Here is a 16327-nt window from a genome sequence, read left to right as displayed (position 1 = left end):
TGGAGAGTAGGAGTAGAAGTAGTGCAGGTATGTGAGTTGCATGTATACATGCAGTGGGTAGTAGCCTGTATGATGCGTGTGCTAATATGCAGGAAGTTAACTTAGTGGTAGATGCAAGTGGTTGTATACTAATTTTGTGTATAAGTAGCAAATATATTGTCAAGAGTTAAGATAGAGAAGTAGAGCAAGATGTAGTTTCTACTTTCTAGTTGAGTTGATGTGTCCAACTGGGCAGGGTACCGTAGGATTGCCGGGGGTGCCTATCGAGTTAGACCATCCTTAACTATATTCCTTTTATTTCATTATTTTTTTAATTTCATTCTCTATTCTTATTTCTTTTATTTTCTCTCATCTTCAACAACTTACTTCGAAAGAAATTATAAAAAGAAATGAGAGAATCTCGTTCTGAAGTGAATGAATTTAAAAATCTATTTATGATAGAAACTGTAAAGTAAAAACGTTAGAACGCTAAAGGAAACGAAAATATTTTCACTAAAAGATTTTTGTCTTAAAAAATCGTTGGCCATGATCTTAGTAGTGGCCATGGCCGGTGCCTTGCGAGCCAGCCGGAGGCTGTCATCGACGTCGTGACTCGTGATACGAGTCTCCATGTGTGCTTGTGCACGTGTGATGAAGAGCAAGAAAGATGTATCTCTGTGCGAGTTTATGTATACGTTCTTCTGCCTCTTCTGTTGCGTGTGTGTTTTGTTTCTGCGAAAAACAAGAGGGTGTGTGCGTCACACTAGATAGAGATTGACCCGGAATCAGAGAGTGATTTCAAACTGTCACTAGTCACCTTATTCAAACTGTACCTAACGCCTCAAGAAATACTTTTTTTTTTTTAAGAAACAATTCTAGTCAGCAAACTACTTGTGTAGTTCTATCCTACCTTATCCCAAAAGGTTGAAGACTTTTTTATGTGATGGTGATATCACGCATCCGGAAGAATCGAAGCTGCCTACTTTCGCGATTACCGGTAGTGTCCAGAGCTGTTCGAGCCCTTCCAAGTTCCAATTTTTCCAGCGATCTTATCGAGATCCAGAATTTAGCAGAACAGGATGTACACATGTCTGGATAACATTGGGTCAATGGTTCCTGTTAGGGCTGGAAAAACAAAAAGCTCAGGCCTCACGAGCCGGCTTTTCGTGCTCGGCTAAGTTCAGCTTGGCTTTTTAAACAAAGCAAGCCAAATCTCGTATAATTTTTAGGGACCGTGAGTTTGATCTGGACACACTTAAGAGCCCTAAACCCTCGTATAATTTTTAGGTATGAAAGAGAAAGAAAAAAGAAAAAAAGAGAAGACGAGAAAGAACAAAAGATAAAAAGAAGGGGGAAAAGATAAAAAAGGGGAGAGAGTAATTACTTATTGATTCTAGATCCATCACATAATTCGTTATCAGAATGGGCAGCTCGTGAGCCATATGTGAGCCGCTCGTTTAGCTCAATAGGCTTAATAAATATGACGTCTTAAACTTCTAGTTGACTCTATCACTTTTGGGTAAGGGGAACCTGACATCCAACCTGTGAACCAAGTCTAGATTCACAGAACATAGATTGAGTGTCAAAACATCTTATGTAGTATTTATTGAACTATGCCGGTAGTTTTTTACATGTAGGATTGAGAAAGATTATTAGAGGTGAATACAAGTCTTATCAATTTTTTGATGATTTCTTCTAATTTTTTATCTAATACACTTCAAAACAAAACTGAGGAGGCTAAATAAAATGAGACAAGTAAGTCACAGTAAAATTCTTCAAAGAAAATATGGCTCACATGGATAGAATTGAATCCTATGTTCTGTAGAACATCATTCCGAGAGTTATCGCCATAAAACTTTTAACTTGAACTAAAAACACTTAGATCTAGATACTCGATGAAGAGATTCTCTAAGTTAATAGATCTACATGTAAGAGATATTTTAAGACCAACTTATATGTAATTCTTATACCTCTAATAATAAAAAGAATAACTTCAAGAAGTGACAAATTTCAGCTCACCAACAAAAACGAAAATAAAAAAAAAACACCTCACAAACAAAGTAAGAGAGTCTATAGAGGAAAACTAGAAAGAGGTAAACATAAGCATAAGAGTAGACAACATCTTCATTACTTGCATAATAGTGCCTTAATTTTGACGGATTACAAAATATTTTGCTCACAAAAGCTCTCAACTAATATATAAGCTAAACATTTCTCTCGCTCACTTCTAAAACTCTATCACACAAATTCAAATAGCTGGCAGAGTCCCTCCCATCTATCTATAAGCCTTGGAAGCTTCCATGGTCCCTAAGTTTTCTTGTTATCTTCTTGCTCTTCTCTTCCAATGTAATCCTATCTACCACCAAGTGTATTTGTATTAAATTTTCTCTTCGTATATCGAACGGATGTGACACATTCATAACTTAGTTTCGTCTCGATACAAGCTCCGCGATGATGCCATGTGCACTCCATCATTCCCATGTTTTTTAGGCCAAAGCGCAAAACCGTATTGCATGCTTCTCAAAGCATGACTCACTATCACTTGCTTACACCTTAAGCAAGCAACCCGATATTGACACGTGCACTGTCTTGCGATCTTGACCCTCGGCAAGTCTCTGCCGCTCTCGATCCATCAGGCCACCTTGTCACTTACACTGGCATCCCTTTTGCTTGACTTTGTCAGCACGATATCTGCATCCGTATTCTCACGCTATGCTTACTCTCCACGTGCACAACTAGGATCACCCTTTACTCAGCTCGGCCTCCTTGATCGTCCGATACCAAGCATCCCACTTAGCCTCAATCATCCCATCATCGACTGTCAAATTACATCCATCACTTGCACATCATGAGACAAACACACACGTTTCTCTAATTCCATGTCCAATTAGCTAAACTCAAATTTTTCTATCGAAAAGTACATCAAAAAAAATCGTGAACACAGATGTTCCAGTGTGTATAGTCTCTAATAACCGGACCATCCAATGTGTACACATCTTCACTCCACTAGAAACCTTCTGGACCATCCGGTGTGTTCACACCTTCAATTACTGGACCATCCGGTGTGTGCAATCATACCAGATAACTATTTTGCACAATCTCCTGGGAAATACTTAGGTGAAGAATCCGGTGTGCACACTATCAAGCACCAGATCATCCGGTGTGAACAAAACCATTCATCTGAATAGTTGCCACTCCTAGAAAAGAGCTTGGTGCTCTCCTCTCCTCATCACCAGATCATCCGATATGTACAACCACACCAGACCCATATTGACACATCTCTTAAAAAATAGTTCGGTGTATTCTTTACTTGAACAACTTCATCTAATCACCAAACCATTCGATGTGATTAAATTTTCACACATTGGACTATTCAGTGAGTGTAATTTTTCCTAACTCAGAGATAAACATTCCAGCTTCAATATTTTTGTTAGTCTCAAACACAGACAAGCACAACTATGCTTATGTAATTTCTAAAATCATCAAATCAAATTAACAAATTTATCAATCACTCATCACGTATAAATCAAATCCCATTTTAACTTGATTTCTCATTAATATCATCATGTGTTATCAATATCATTAACATGCTTAAATATTACTATCTCATTCTGAAATAGATGTTGTTCTAGAATATGTGCAGTTAAACTTTAAGAACTTTGACCATTAATATACACAAAACTATTAGAATTTAGCACATAAAAATGATAGTAATAAATTTATCATAAAAAATACTTTAATATTATCTAATGTTAATCAACTTTTACTAAGAAATATTTATAAAAAATAATAATCAAATATACCTATTAAAAACTACGTCGATATCCTAACCGACGAGTAAAGCGTACAGAGATATTATCAGATTGCTAAATCCCACCTGGACGTTGAAGTTAAACTATGCACGGGCTCGCGAGCCAGCACGCCGAGTGGGCCCAGACGGCTTTGAATTGGCCACGTGTGCCCTCTGGCGCCAATCACGTGTCGGGCCGGCCATCTGGGCTCTTCTGGTCTCCGTGCCACCTCCGACAACACGAACGCGACACATCCGTCGGTTTCTGCAATGTGCTCTCCGGTCGTCAGTCGAGAGGTTAAAAATGGCGGGAAGCAACCACAGGTCGTGTTGATCCACAGAGGCAGGAGTGACAGGAGTAATTCTTGATCTCGTGCGGGGTGAAGCCGTGAAGGTTGGTTCAGAGAGGCAGCAATGGAGGGCGGCGCTGGCTATCGTCGTGGTTCGCCGCCGGCGCTGCTGGCGTTGCTGGTGGCGGTGGTGGTGGCCTGCGCCGTCACCGATGCCAAGGTAGTGCACGTGGAGGAGGGGCACCGGAGGAGCATGCTGGCCAATGGACTCGGTTCCGCGCCTCCCATGGGGTAACCACTGCTCACCACTGTCACCAGTGAACTCTGCTCTTCTGCCCATCGAGAAGCAGCTTATTTTTTTTCTATCTTGCCAAGCCTCTGACGGCATGCGTGCCGATCTGATTCCAGGTGGAACAGCTGGAATCACTTCGCCTGCCACGGCAACGGCGAGGCGGTCATCAGGGACACCGGTGGGTGCTTCGGTTTCGCTCCTCTTGTCACTGGCTTCAGCAGCGGTTCAGTTTAGCTGCCGAATTCAGCAGCTGATGAACTCACGTTCTGCTTCTTTCCTGCTTTGTCTCTCATGTCTCGGTGACCAGCCGACGCACTCGTGTCGACCGGGCTCGCTGCCGCCGGCTACCAACACGTCAACATCGGTGAGCTACCTCGCTCTCCGGGTTCCATCTCCGGCAACTTCTTCCTCCTTTTTTCTTTCGGAGATTGAACTGGATCATGTGCTCTTCTTTCTCTGCCAGATGATTGCTGGGCAGAGCCAAAGCGTGACGCAGTGGTACGTACCGTCGATTCGCCGATGTCTGAACTGAACTGAACTGAATAGAAGAGAACTGATGTGATGAACCTTGCACTTGTGCCGGCCGTTGCAGGGCAATCTCGTGGCCAACAGGAAGACGTTCCCGCACGGGATCAAGGCGCTCGCGGATTACATCCACGGCAAGGGGCTCAAGCTGGGGATCTACTCTGACGCAGGGTGAGAAGCGACGCTCTCCGATCATCAGGCGGCAAAGATTCAGTTCAGATGCATTTACTGGTCTCCCGTGCGTGATTTCTCTGCAGATTCGCGACCTGTGCGAAGGTTCAGCCCGGGTCCCTCGGCCACGAGGAGCAGGACGCCAAAACTTTCGCGGCATGGGTAAGCGAGTAGTGTAATCTGATGGAGTAACTTTCTTTAAAGGAAGATACGTATGATTTGTGATTCAGATAGTGCATGCGTATGTTTCATGTCGGGTTCATTGGGACTCTGCCGCAGGGAGTCGATTACCTCAAGTACGACAACTGCAACAACGGCGACCTGAAGCCGCTGGAGAGGTGACATGGCATGTCAGGGTTTTCAATTTCGCTTTACATTTCTTCATTCACAAGCGAAAAGATCGAAATTCACGAAATGTCACTAAAATTTCGGTCATTTTCGACTTATGCTGTGTGGGACTTATATTTAAGTGAAAGAAAATTTCAGAATTGGATATTTCACTTCTCACCAAAATTCCCGAAATTTCGGTGAACTTTTAATACCTGGTCACGTCCATCAGAAGTTCTGAACGCCTCCCTGCCTGACATCGGCATCTGAGGTAGCCAAGCGAATGTGTCTGACAAGTTCGTTGTGCGTACACGCAGGTACCCTGAGATGAGCAAGGCCCTGATGAAGGCGGGCCGGCCGATCTACTTCTCGCTGTGCGAATGGTACGGTGACCTGACTCTGAATCTCTGGCCATCATGATCGGTTTCACGACAAGTGAGTGATCGAGTGACTGTTCTTGCCGGTGATCGATCGTCGCTCAGGGGCGACATGCACCCGGCGCGGTGGGGAGCGGCCTACGGCAACAGCTGGAGGACCACCAACGACATCGCCGACACCTGGGACAGGTCAGCTTTCATCTCCCTCATCACCGCCTTGCCGCGCCTCCATTGACCATTGTCCTCGAGATTTTCATCTCTCAGAGACCTTTCTTGCCGTTTCAGCATGATCTCGACGGCGGACCAGAACGAGGTGTGGGCGGAGTACGCGCGCCCCGGCGGCTGGAACGGTCCGTCTGATCTACCAGCCCATGCCCATGCCCATGCATGCACACCTCACTGCCTCTGGCATGATCATAGTCTCCTAGAACATGTTCATGGATGAATTCATCTTCTTATTCGATGGTTTCGCAGATCCGGACATGCTCGAGGTGGGCAACGGGGGGATGGCGAACAACGAGTACGTCGTGCACTTCAGCCTGTGGGCTATCTCCAAGGTGACAGCTGATACTCTGCTTTTCGGAAGTCATGATGCCTGTTATTTGTGTTGCGTGGAGGCCATGATCCATCGTGCGTATGTACAGGCGCCGCTCATCATCGGCTGCGACGTGAGGAACATGTCGCAGGAGACGTACGACATCCTGGCCAACAAGGAGGTGATCGCCGTCAACCAAGGTGAGCACTGAACGGTGACATTTCCAGCTTCGGTGCTTGCGTTCAATTTACTGATGGGAGGAGCTCCTGCCGAGCCCCGGGGCAGATCCTCTCGGCGTGCAGGGGAAGAAGGTAAGGATGGAGGGGAGCAGCGAGATCTGGGCGGCGCCGCTTTCCTGTTACCGGACGGTGGTGCTCCTGCTCAACCGGCACGCGAAGGATGAGGCCGCGATCACCGCGCACTGGGACGACATCGGCCTCCCCGCCGGCACGGCCGTCGAGGCCAGGGACCTGTGGCTGGTACGTAGAGGCACTTTCTAGTTTCTACGCGTAATCGCATCGATCATACGCCCGCGGCATGGGTTGACGACGGCGTTGTTGTTGTTGTTGTTGTCTGTCGTCGATCGCAGCACAAGACGCTGGACGCCACGTTCATGGACAAGATGACCTTCGACGTCGCGCCGCACTCGTGCAGGATGTTCGTGCTCAAGCCTAGTCTCCGGTGAGCCACGCCGCCTCCGGCATGCCCGCCTCCCGGCGACACGATGATCGATACCGGGAGCTCGATTCAGTTGTGCCTCTGTGCTACTTTCACAGACTTCTATGACACTCGTTCGGACACAAAACAAACAAACAAACAAACGTCTATGACGAATGAATCAGTGAGAATGTTTCTCCTGTGATTGTTTCCTTTTCTCGGAGACGATGGAATGCGCTCGAGATATTGAGGGAAAATAATCATATGAGATTTGGTTTTATACATTTGAGGTTTTGACTTAATTCATAGTGTGAAACATGACAAAAATTCTATAAAACTTATGATGGAGCTAAAAGAAATCATCCTCTCAATAAAAATAAATAAATTGTTATGTCTCACACCATGAATTAGATTAGGCTTCCATGCATGGGACAAGTCTCACTGGATTATTTTCCAATACTTGGCCTTTACGACGGCCACAGTCTGTAACGAATCCACGCAGCGCAGGTGTACACGAATCATTCCTTCCCTGAGCATGAAGCTATGAATCAGATCAATGGATTGGTTGGGTCGGAGCAAGGGCTCAAGTGCCAAGTGTTGCGCAGCACTCAAACTGTTGGATCACTGTCTGCTCACTGTTCATGATGACCGAGGAGTTTATATTGAAAACCAAATAAAGATAGTAAGATAACGTAGAATATATATATATATATATATATATATATATATATATATATATATATATATATATATATAAGATCATCTTTAACTATATTCTCTTCGTTTTGTTCCCTTCCTGATTCACTTTTCTATTCTCATTCTTTTTATTTTCTCTTATCTCCAACAGCTTCCCTTCGAGGGGAATCGCGAAGGGAAAGGAGAGAGAATCCCATCCTGAAGTGAATGACCCTGGAAATCCCGTCGTGAAGAGAACCGTGAAGGAAAATTATTGGAGCGCTGAAGGAAACAAAAATCCCTTCACGACGGGATTTTGGTCCCCGAAGGGAAGCCGTTGGGGCTAGCCTGAGTAGGTGCTGGAGACTTCAGCTTACAAAACAAGTTCAATCGACAGTAAGGATAGCCGCAACCAAAGCAAAATAAATAATCAGGAGTGCACTAAACGATTACATCAAGATGTCATGTTACTGTAGCTCATTCACATCAGAAAGCAAACTTCCGGTGGGAATGAAGCCTCACAACCACTCTCTGATCTGTGTCATGACAACGTTCACTTGGACCTTATCATCGCCTCTTAGCAGGGAGCTCCACCACTGCACGAAGGAGATAGTGAGGAATAAAACTTCGTAAAGCTTGTTCAGAAACTTTGTCTCGATCATCATCTTGTTTTTGGAACGTTAAAGTGCCCAAGCAAGACCTGTAAGAAAGAATAATCCTAATTTTTGAGATTTTTTGCATATGCCATGCGGCCAACTCGTCCATAAGTTAGCCACTGAGAACAGGAAGCCATCCCAACTAAAAATCTCTCTCAAGGCACTCTAGATGCACTGAGCAATGGCACATCTGAAAAAAAATGCGATTTATATTCTTAGGCTTGCCGCACAGATTACATCTCTCACTCCCACCCCACCCCCTTTTCTTAAGGGAAGCGGTAACAAGAAGCTTATCATAAATCATTTGCCAAAGTAAGACTTTGATTCTGAGGGAGAGTTGGTAACTCCAAATGTTCTGAGTACCCTTGCTACTAACACCTTTCAAGGTGAGGAACTTATATAAAATTTGGTGGTAAACCCTTTTGATCTATCTAAAGTTCAGAGAACTTCATTCTGATCCTTATTAAGCTAAGTATTTTACAATCTATCCATCAACTCCTCCCATTGTGACATATCACTCTCCACTATACTTCTTTTGAACTTAATAGCCCAACTTTCACTATCCCAGCACTGAGAGACGAGGGCATTTTGATGAGCAGCCATGTAAAGCAGATTGGGATGCTGGGTTTTCAAAGATATATCCTAAGCCAAACATCTTTCCAAAAGAAAACTTTTTTTTCCTTTGTTGACCTTGAAGCGGCCAAGCGGGCGGCCAAGCGGAAGCTCCCGGGATGTCAGCGCCGGAGTCACCTGCGTTGGGTGGTGGCTGGCGCCACTCAGCGCCGGTACGGAAGCCACCGGCTGACCCTCTGGCTGGGCGCAGGCGGAACACATCAGGGTCCAAATTCTGGCCCCTTGCGGATGAGCTAAGCTCGGATTCCTCGGATGAAGAGGAAGATGAATCGCCGGGCCACAAGGGTAATGCTTCGGTCGACTCGTTCGTTCGGGAAGCACTGGCGGAAGGGTTCTCGGTTGATGATATGCTTGCGGCGGAAGAGCACCTTCAGCTCCAAGAGGAGGTATCTCCAAAGGTCAGTTCGGCTTCTCGTGTTACAGGTAAAAATGGAACGCTCGCGGACAGGATGGTCGAAGCTGTGGCCAGACGACGTTTAGCGCCAAAACCGTGGCGTGGGCCATTGCTGGCGTCGAGGGAGTCGCCGCCGCTCACTTTTGGGGCGGCTCTGGACAAGGCAAAATGCATGGTTTCTCCAGGGCGTGTGGCTAATGGCACAACGGTAGCGGTCGTCGTTTCAGAAGGAAGCTTGGACCTTTCGGGTATGGGGTCGCCGCCGATTCCGGCGGTCTCCGCCGCCGCTCGGTCACCGGAATTTTCAAATTTCGAATCGAGGCGACAAGAGGCGCAGGATCTCGGGGGAGACTGCCGGTTGGTCGGGTTGGCATCTGGGCCAGATAGCTCTGGGCTGGGCCGCACGGTCCTAATTCAGAACCAAGGAAAAACAAGCCAGTTTACATTCTCAACTGGGCTGTGCAAGCTCTTCACCAGAGCAGGACGCCTACGCTCCAGGGCTCTTCCGACTGGTTGTGCCTCGTCTTCTCCGCGTGTGCTCCTCCAGAACGACGCTTCGTGCGCCCCGCCTATTCACTGCCCGTCCTTACTGTCCTCGATGCAAGGAGCTGGAACGGGCGTGGGCGCAGGAGGGCAAGGTCGCGTGCACGCTGCTGCCATGGAGCGGGGCGGCGCTGGAGGCCGCCATGGTCCTGCCGGCCGTGGTCATGGCCATGGCTTTGGCGGCGCTGGTGATGGATGTGAAGATGAGGAGTTTGGCGGCGGTGGTGATTTCCGAGGAGCAGGATATGGCTTCGACCCCGGTTGCGGCGACTACAGCTATGGCGGTCGCGGTCGGGGTTGGCCCAGGCGAGGTTTCCGACCCCAGGGCTCTCGGGGTTTTGCTGCTCGGCGGGGTGGACTTGCTGGGCACTCAGGCCGTGGCGGCGACTCAGGGCAATTCGGCGCTCAACAAAGATGGAGCTCTGTGGGCGCCCGCGGTCGCAGTCAGGCATCGATGGCTCAGGCGGGCGGTGCTGGCACGCAGAACAATTCGACGACCAAGCCTGCGCCTTCAGGCAAGCCTACAGCAGGAGCAGGGCGTCCTGATGTGGCTCCGGGCACCACTGCATCCGCCTTGATTACTATGGAGATCGACCAGGTGGTGGATGAAGGAGATCGAGAGACTGTTAGAGCTAGGGGAAAATCCAAAGCTTGCAACCGTTGTTCCCAGAAAGGTCATGTGACGGCAGAGTGCACCATGGAGTTATACTGTGTCATCTGTGACGGGCACGATCATGTCAATCATCGGTGTCCACTGCTAAAGCTCCCAAGACCGGTTGCTCACGCTGTCGGATATTCGGTGGAGGGGCTGGGTTTTTATCATATCCCACACCCTCCGCTTCCGAGGAAGAAAGATACCAAAACAGCTCTTGTCAAGGCCATTGGTGGTAATCTGTCACTTGATCAATTGGTGGCGCAGCTGCAAAGAATTGTTCCGGGAAAGTGGAAGTGGGACCCGATGGTGCATGAGGAAAATTCATTCATCGTTGCATTCCCATCCAAAGCCAAGCTGCAGCGGTCCATTGCATATGGTGGAACAGATGTTCGCGAGAATGGGGTTCCCACCGGTGTCCGTTTGCAATTCGAGGAATGGCATGTCAAGGAGGAGGGTTTCTTGCTCCCCAAAGTGTGGATTCGTGTAACCGGTATACGTAAGAAGCTAAGGGAATTCATGAACCTTTGGGCCATAGGTTCAATGTTAGGGTCTACTCAAACAGTTGATATGGAAACCACTCGCAAGAACAACTTTGGTCGCATTTTTGTTGCCGTTTTGGATCCTAAATTAATCCCGTCACGATTGGATGTGGTCATTGGGGACCATTACTTCGAGCTGAAATTTGAAATTGAGCGTTGTGGCTTTGATGAGAATGGTGACGAAGTAGATGTGAGCCACGGGGATAGTGATGACAGAGGAAACCGGGACATGGAGGAGGATACCTCTAATGAGCACCAAAATTTGGATAGAGACTCGAAGAGGTCTCGGAATGATAACATGATCATCGAGGATAATGGTAATAGTTCTTCCTTTACCAATGACAGTGCTGCAAATAATCTGTCCATTGGGGTGGGTTTTGTTAACACTATGGAAGATGGGGCTGCTTTAGAAGGAAAAATTCGAAGGCTAGCGGATGAGATTTTGGACATGGCTGTGAACCGCACTTTAGAATTTTGCTGCGACAAAGTGCTATCTGAGGTCGATGAGGAACTAGTAGATGGAATGGTGGAGGATATGCTGACTGATGTGGAAGATAATCCGATTGGTGCTGCTGAGACAGCTGCTACGTACAAGGGAGGCGTTATGGCGGCGGGGGACGATGGTCTATTGCTGGACAAGGAGGCACAGGTGGACGCAGATGGTAATGTGGGCGGGCAGAATGCTGATGCAGCCGTGCACACTGCTGCTGCTGGTCGGCTCCCTTCGGCCTTGCATTCGAAGGACGCTGCTGCCGTTATGTGCTGCGTGGCGAGTGAGGCAGCAAGAGGCACGGCAACACCGGTTGCTTGTCATATGGTGTGTGCTGAAGGTATAGGACACATGATAGCAGCTGCTGGACGCCCTGCTTTGCATGCTACAGCTAATGCCGTGCAAGCTATGGAAGGGGCTGCTGCAACAGCCCATGACGATCCACTGCCAGCGGCAGTTGCTGTTGCTGCAGCTATCACGGAGGCTACGACAACACCTACACGCTCTAGTCCGCGGCTTGCTAACAGTGACAAGCATGTGTTGACTAAGGCAAAAAAGAGGGCTGCTTGGAAGAACTTGGACTTCAGTGACGGTAATCTTCAGGGCGACATATTGGATCCGATAATGGTCATTGCTGCATAAAGATGATGCAAGAACAAGCCTCAAGAATGGTTGCCGGATTCTAGAGACGGTTATCATGGAAGTTTTTGCGAAGTTTGGTTGGAAATTTCGGAACAGAATTGAAGTGTAGCCTCAATCCTTTTCCCCTTTATCTAGATTGTTGTTTTTTTTCTTGCACAATCTCTTTTCGAGTTTGGAGCATATCTGCTCAGATATGTAATGGACAGCTGTGTACTTGCCTTCGGAAAAGTAGAAGCTGGAACTTTTTTTTTTTTTGTTCCATTATCTAAAAAAAAAGTAAATGACTCCCCCATTAAAACAAAGTGTTTGACCGAGGAGACAGGTAGGCGAGGCCAATCTATGTAACCATCCTCTCGGCCTGGAAAGATCGATTCATGCATATTTGTATATGAACTTGATTGAAAGCAGCCAGGGGCCAGAAGGATCGGATCTTGGGATGAAAGAGAAGGTTCAGACGTACGTCCAGTTAAATGCAAACGCACGGATGCCAGACATACTTTCAGAAGGATCTTGATCGATTTCTCCGCTGGTCCAGTGCAAAGATCGAACGAATGCGACGCGTGCTGATTTTCGTCGAACGAATGCGACGCGTGCGCGATTGTGGATAAGGAGACCGATATGGGTCTTACGCTCATCCTTGCGTCGAACCAATCAAACATGCAACCGGTCCATCTCCGACAAAGACGGGGACGGGTTTAATATCCAGGCCATTAGCGTTTCTGCTTTCTAGTTTTAGTTGGTAGGGTCTAAATAATTTGATATTGTAAGTTTAGTGCTATCTTAATGGTTTAAATGGATTAAAATTAGTTTATAAGCCGCATTCTAAACATGTTACTTTTAGGTTAATATTTTTATATAAAGCGACGACGAAAGAGTAAAAGATATGATATAAGATGAGATGAGTCGATTGATTACTAGCGATAAGAGATGATGATATAAGATGCTGTTGATGAATAAGTTTTTGCTGAACATCAGTTTTGATGAATGAGCGGCCGGACGGCGGACAGGGAGCGATTGATGGTGCGCCACGGAGAAAGGGGACGTGAAGCCGACGGTGCAAGCTCGCTTCGTGATCAGCGCGAAAAGTCTGGCGTGCCTGCTCTGGCTCTGCCACTCTGCTGCGCCGGCGTCGGCCGCGTCACGGCCTGCCGGCCGGCTCGCCGGCCGGGATGGCCTTGCCGTCACCCGCCAGAAGCAAATGAATTCCCCGTCCCGTCAAGCAAACGAGGCAGGAGGCATGTTCCAGTCATCAGTGTCAGTTCCGTCGCTCCCAGTCTGCTACGTTTGGTGCAGCAAAAAATGTTAATCATATGAACCAAAAGAATGGCAAAAAGAGTGTGTTTGAAACGCTATCGTGAATATTAAGCAACCCTAATATTATACCAGCAAAGCTTTAACCGATATTAAGTGCATGTACAATGGGTACTTATAAGAGGTGCTTACCAAAACAACCGATTTATTTTTGCCACGTCATATGGGAGTGCTTATAGGAAGGAAAGAGTGCTTAAATTTGTTTCAGGTGTGTAACAAGGTGGTTCAACCTATTTAAGCATCCATTTGCATTGGAGAGAAGAGTTTTTATACAGATGCTTAATCATGTGTCAGCATTCTCTCCCTTTAAGCACTCATACTGAAGTGTACATGCACTAATAGGACAGCCACGGTGCTTATCAGCATAACCTAGATTGGAGATTTGGAGCAAATAGTGGTGATATATCCTCTGCAAAATGTGGAGCATCCTCCGTTTGCTAAAGATTACGCTGAATGATGTAGAGGCTGGAAACGATTTCCATTATTTTTTAAAAAAACTCTGTTTCTGTTAATCGCGTCTGCTAATTCCTTTTTTCCTTTATGTCACATCCACTACTGGCTCCTACTATCACGCAGCAGCTCGATATGGTTACTTGAATTGTTAGTGGAGGATTAGAGGCGAATTGGTCAGGTGGCATGAAGACATCGTCCACTGATGACACGGAACGGCGACAGGGGGCCGGATCAGATCATCACTGGTCAACTAGCACGACCGAAAACCCAATCCCATTATAGAAGTTTTATAGGGTTCGATCTAAAAAAAACTTTCTCTACTGTGATGATGCTATCTACTCATTCTCTCTTTTTCAAACCAGCTATTGAATCACGGGATAGATGATATGAATACAGTCTTATAAGATCTTTTTAGACAGAGTCTTATAGAATTTATTTTCTCAGATCACTGATAACGCAGAGCTTATCGAGCTTTGAATTTTTCTGTAGCGCACTGTCTGAACACACTCTAAGAATCCGGTTCCGGGCTGTAAATTCAGTTCATTGTTGGAGGTAGAAAATGGCCGTATTCCTCTGTTTTGCCGTGCGTCAACATCCGGTTTTCGATGCCGATCATTCGGCGCCGTAAACGCCCACTCGCAATCGCGTGCTTTTGGATACGCATTGCATCCTTTGATCACCAAGCACCTAGCAACGATCGCAATGTTTTTGTTTCCATCACTAGAACCAAACCTAGCCGGTCGTTAGGAGTTGAAGGTCTTGATATGAAATTTAGTACTATTTTGAAATGTTGCGTTTCAATTTTTTCTTCCTTTTTATCAATGTAATGGCTATGAATGGTTTGCGGCATGTTTTATAGAGAGGTTGGAATAAAGATATTCCTTTATTAAAAAGGTATACTTGGTTTGATTTATTCTATTAAATCATACTTCTGTGACCACTCGATCTGCACGAAGATTATTGCATCGTCTTGTTTCATGTGCTGGTGGAAACGACAAAAGGAAGTGATATACCTGAACATAAAAAAATCAAGTAGTTACTTCTCTCCCGGGATATTTTAATTGGCCACTTGATTTCTCCTCTCCAAAAGATCACAAAAAAGAAAGAAAACTCCGTGGCATAACTACATGGCGCCAAAAAAGAGGAAAAGCAAACGGAAAATGCTGCTTTTGCCTTCCGGTTTGGAGGAAACAATAGACGAGCTTTCGCTGCACTCCTCAAATTTAAAATAGTCACTGGCACTATAAAAATTGTGAACTAGTTGGTGATGGCACCTTGGTGACCCTGCCCATTTTGGAAGTTCCTGGCGCGCACTTCAGTGCCATGGAATGCGTAGGGGACTAGGCGGGCCGGCCGTGATCATGGTTCCATTGACGATGGCACGGGCGTACGGCCCACGGCATCCCCTCCTCCTTCCCTGGCACGGGCCGCACGGCACACGGCTGGGCCCCGCCATGAACGGTAGTGCACTCACTTTAACTATTATGATGATAATACTAAATTTCACAAACAAATATAACTAGTTTTCATGTGACTTTATCGAAGAAGTAAACCATTTTTATTTAATGGTATTATAGAGCTATACTTTTGTTTCTTAGATTTATTCTGACGACGAGACTCCACTTAGCATACTTAGTAGCGTACGACAGAATTCATGTAACATCCTTTGTCACGTGGACTCCGATAATACATGTAAGCAAGTTGATTTGAATTTGGTGAAAGCATTCATGTGAGTAGTTTGTGCGACAAAAGTACCGTGTTGCTAAAATATACCTTTGCGCTTCTACATAACACTTCTTAGATATCTTTTAGTGATTCAGCATGTACTATGAAATCCATTTTTATATAACACAAACTGCTTCTAGGTGCATTTTCACTCGGTCTAAATTGACTTGCTTAGTGTATTGTTGGAATCCATATGGCAAAAGAATACACGTCAGTGAACGGACTCTGTCACGTGTCACTAAATATGCTAGGCGGGGCTTAGGATCTGTTTATTTCAGATTATTCTGAAAGTAGATTGCAGCAATCTACACCTGAATTGTGGCACAATCCACAATCCACATCAGAGTAACTTCTACAATCCATATTCTACAATTCAAATTATCACAATCCGCAGGAGAAATAAACAGGCCCTTAGCCGTTAAGGGAAACGTGAGTGTAACTATGTTATACTGTTGGAAAAAAAAAGGGATTCGGTAACTTTAGCAATTTCGTTAAACAAATTCATGCGCGCTAACCGGTGGGCCCGCCTGAAGCTAACCCGCGACACAAGTCAAGCCAAAAAAAAAAGAAATGAAACGAAATGAATTAAAATTACTCGGTGGGCCCCACTGGAATAAAAAACCGCGCCAGCGGAGGCCCTCCTCCCTATATAAAGGCGGCCCAGTAAG

At 46.1% G+C, this 16327-nt stretch overlaps 1 protein-coding gene across 1 annotated transcript; it reads left to right on the top strand.

Annotated features, from left to right (window-relative positions):
• The first annotated feature begins 4057 nt into the window (after positions 1-4057).
• On the top strand, positions 4058-7245 carry LOC133903583 (alpha-galactosidase 1-like). The gene is made up of 14 exons (XM_062344997.1): positions 4058-4350; positions 4468-4529; positions 4659-4715; positions 4815-4849; positions 4944-5047; positions 5134-5209; positions 5327-5385; positions 5692-5757; positions 5857-5940; positions 6037-6101; positions 6226-6308; positions 6396-6486; positions 6572-6765; positions 6876-7245. The coding sequence occupies exons 1-14, from the start codon at positions 4184-4186 to the stop codon at positions 6969-6971; spliced, it is 1239 nt and encodes a 412-aa protein (XP_062200981.1). The 5' UTR covers positions 4058-4183; the 3' UTR covers positions 6972-7245.
• Positions 7246-16327: the final 9082 nt, after the last annotated feature.

Source organism: Phragmites australis, chromosome 21 (genome assembly GCF_958298935.1).
Source record: "Phragmites australis chromosome 21, lpPhrAust1.1, whole genome shotgun sequence".
NCBI lineage: Eukaryota > Viridiplantae > Streptophyta > Magnoliopsida > Poales > Poaceae > Phragmites > Phragmites australis.
The sequence above is the reverse complement of the archived record's forward strand: the minus strand, read 5'-3'. Positions and strand labels throughout refer to the sequence as shown.

Excerpts from the sequence above, each read along its gene's own strand:
- LOC133903583 (XM_062344997.1), top strand. The coding sequence starts at position 4,184 with ATGGAGGGCGGCGCTGGCTATCGTCGTGGTTCGCCGCCGGCGCTGCTG. Across the intron at positions 5,048-5,133 it reads GGGATCTACTCTGACGCAGG|ATTCGCGACCTGTGCGAAGG; the intron begins GTGAGAAGCGAC and ends ATTTCTCTGCAG. Across the intron at positions 5,758-5,856 it reads TACTTCTCGCTGTGCGAATG|GGGCGACATGCACCCGGCGC; the intron begins GTACGGTGACCT and ends ATCGTCGCTCAG.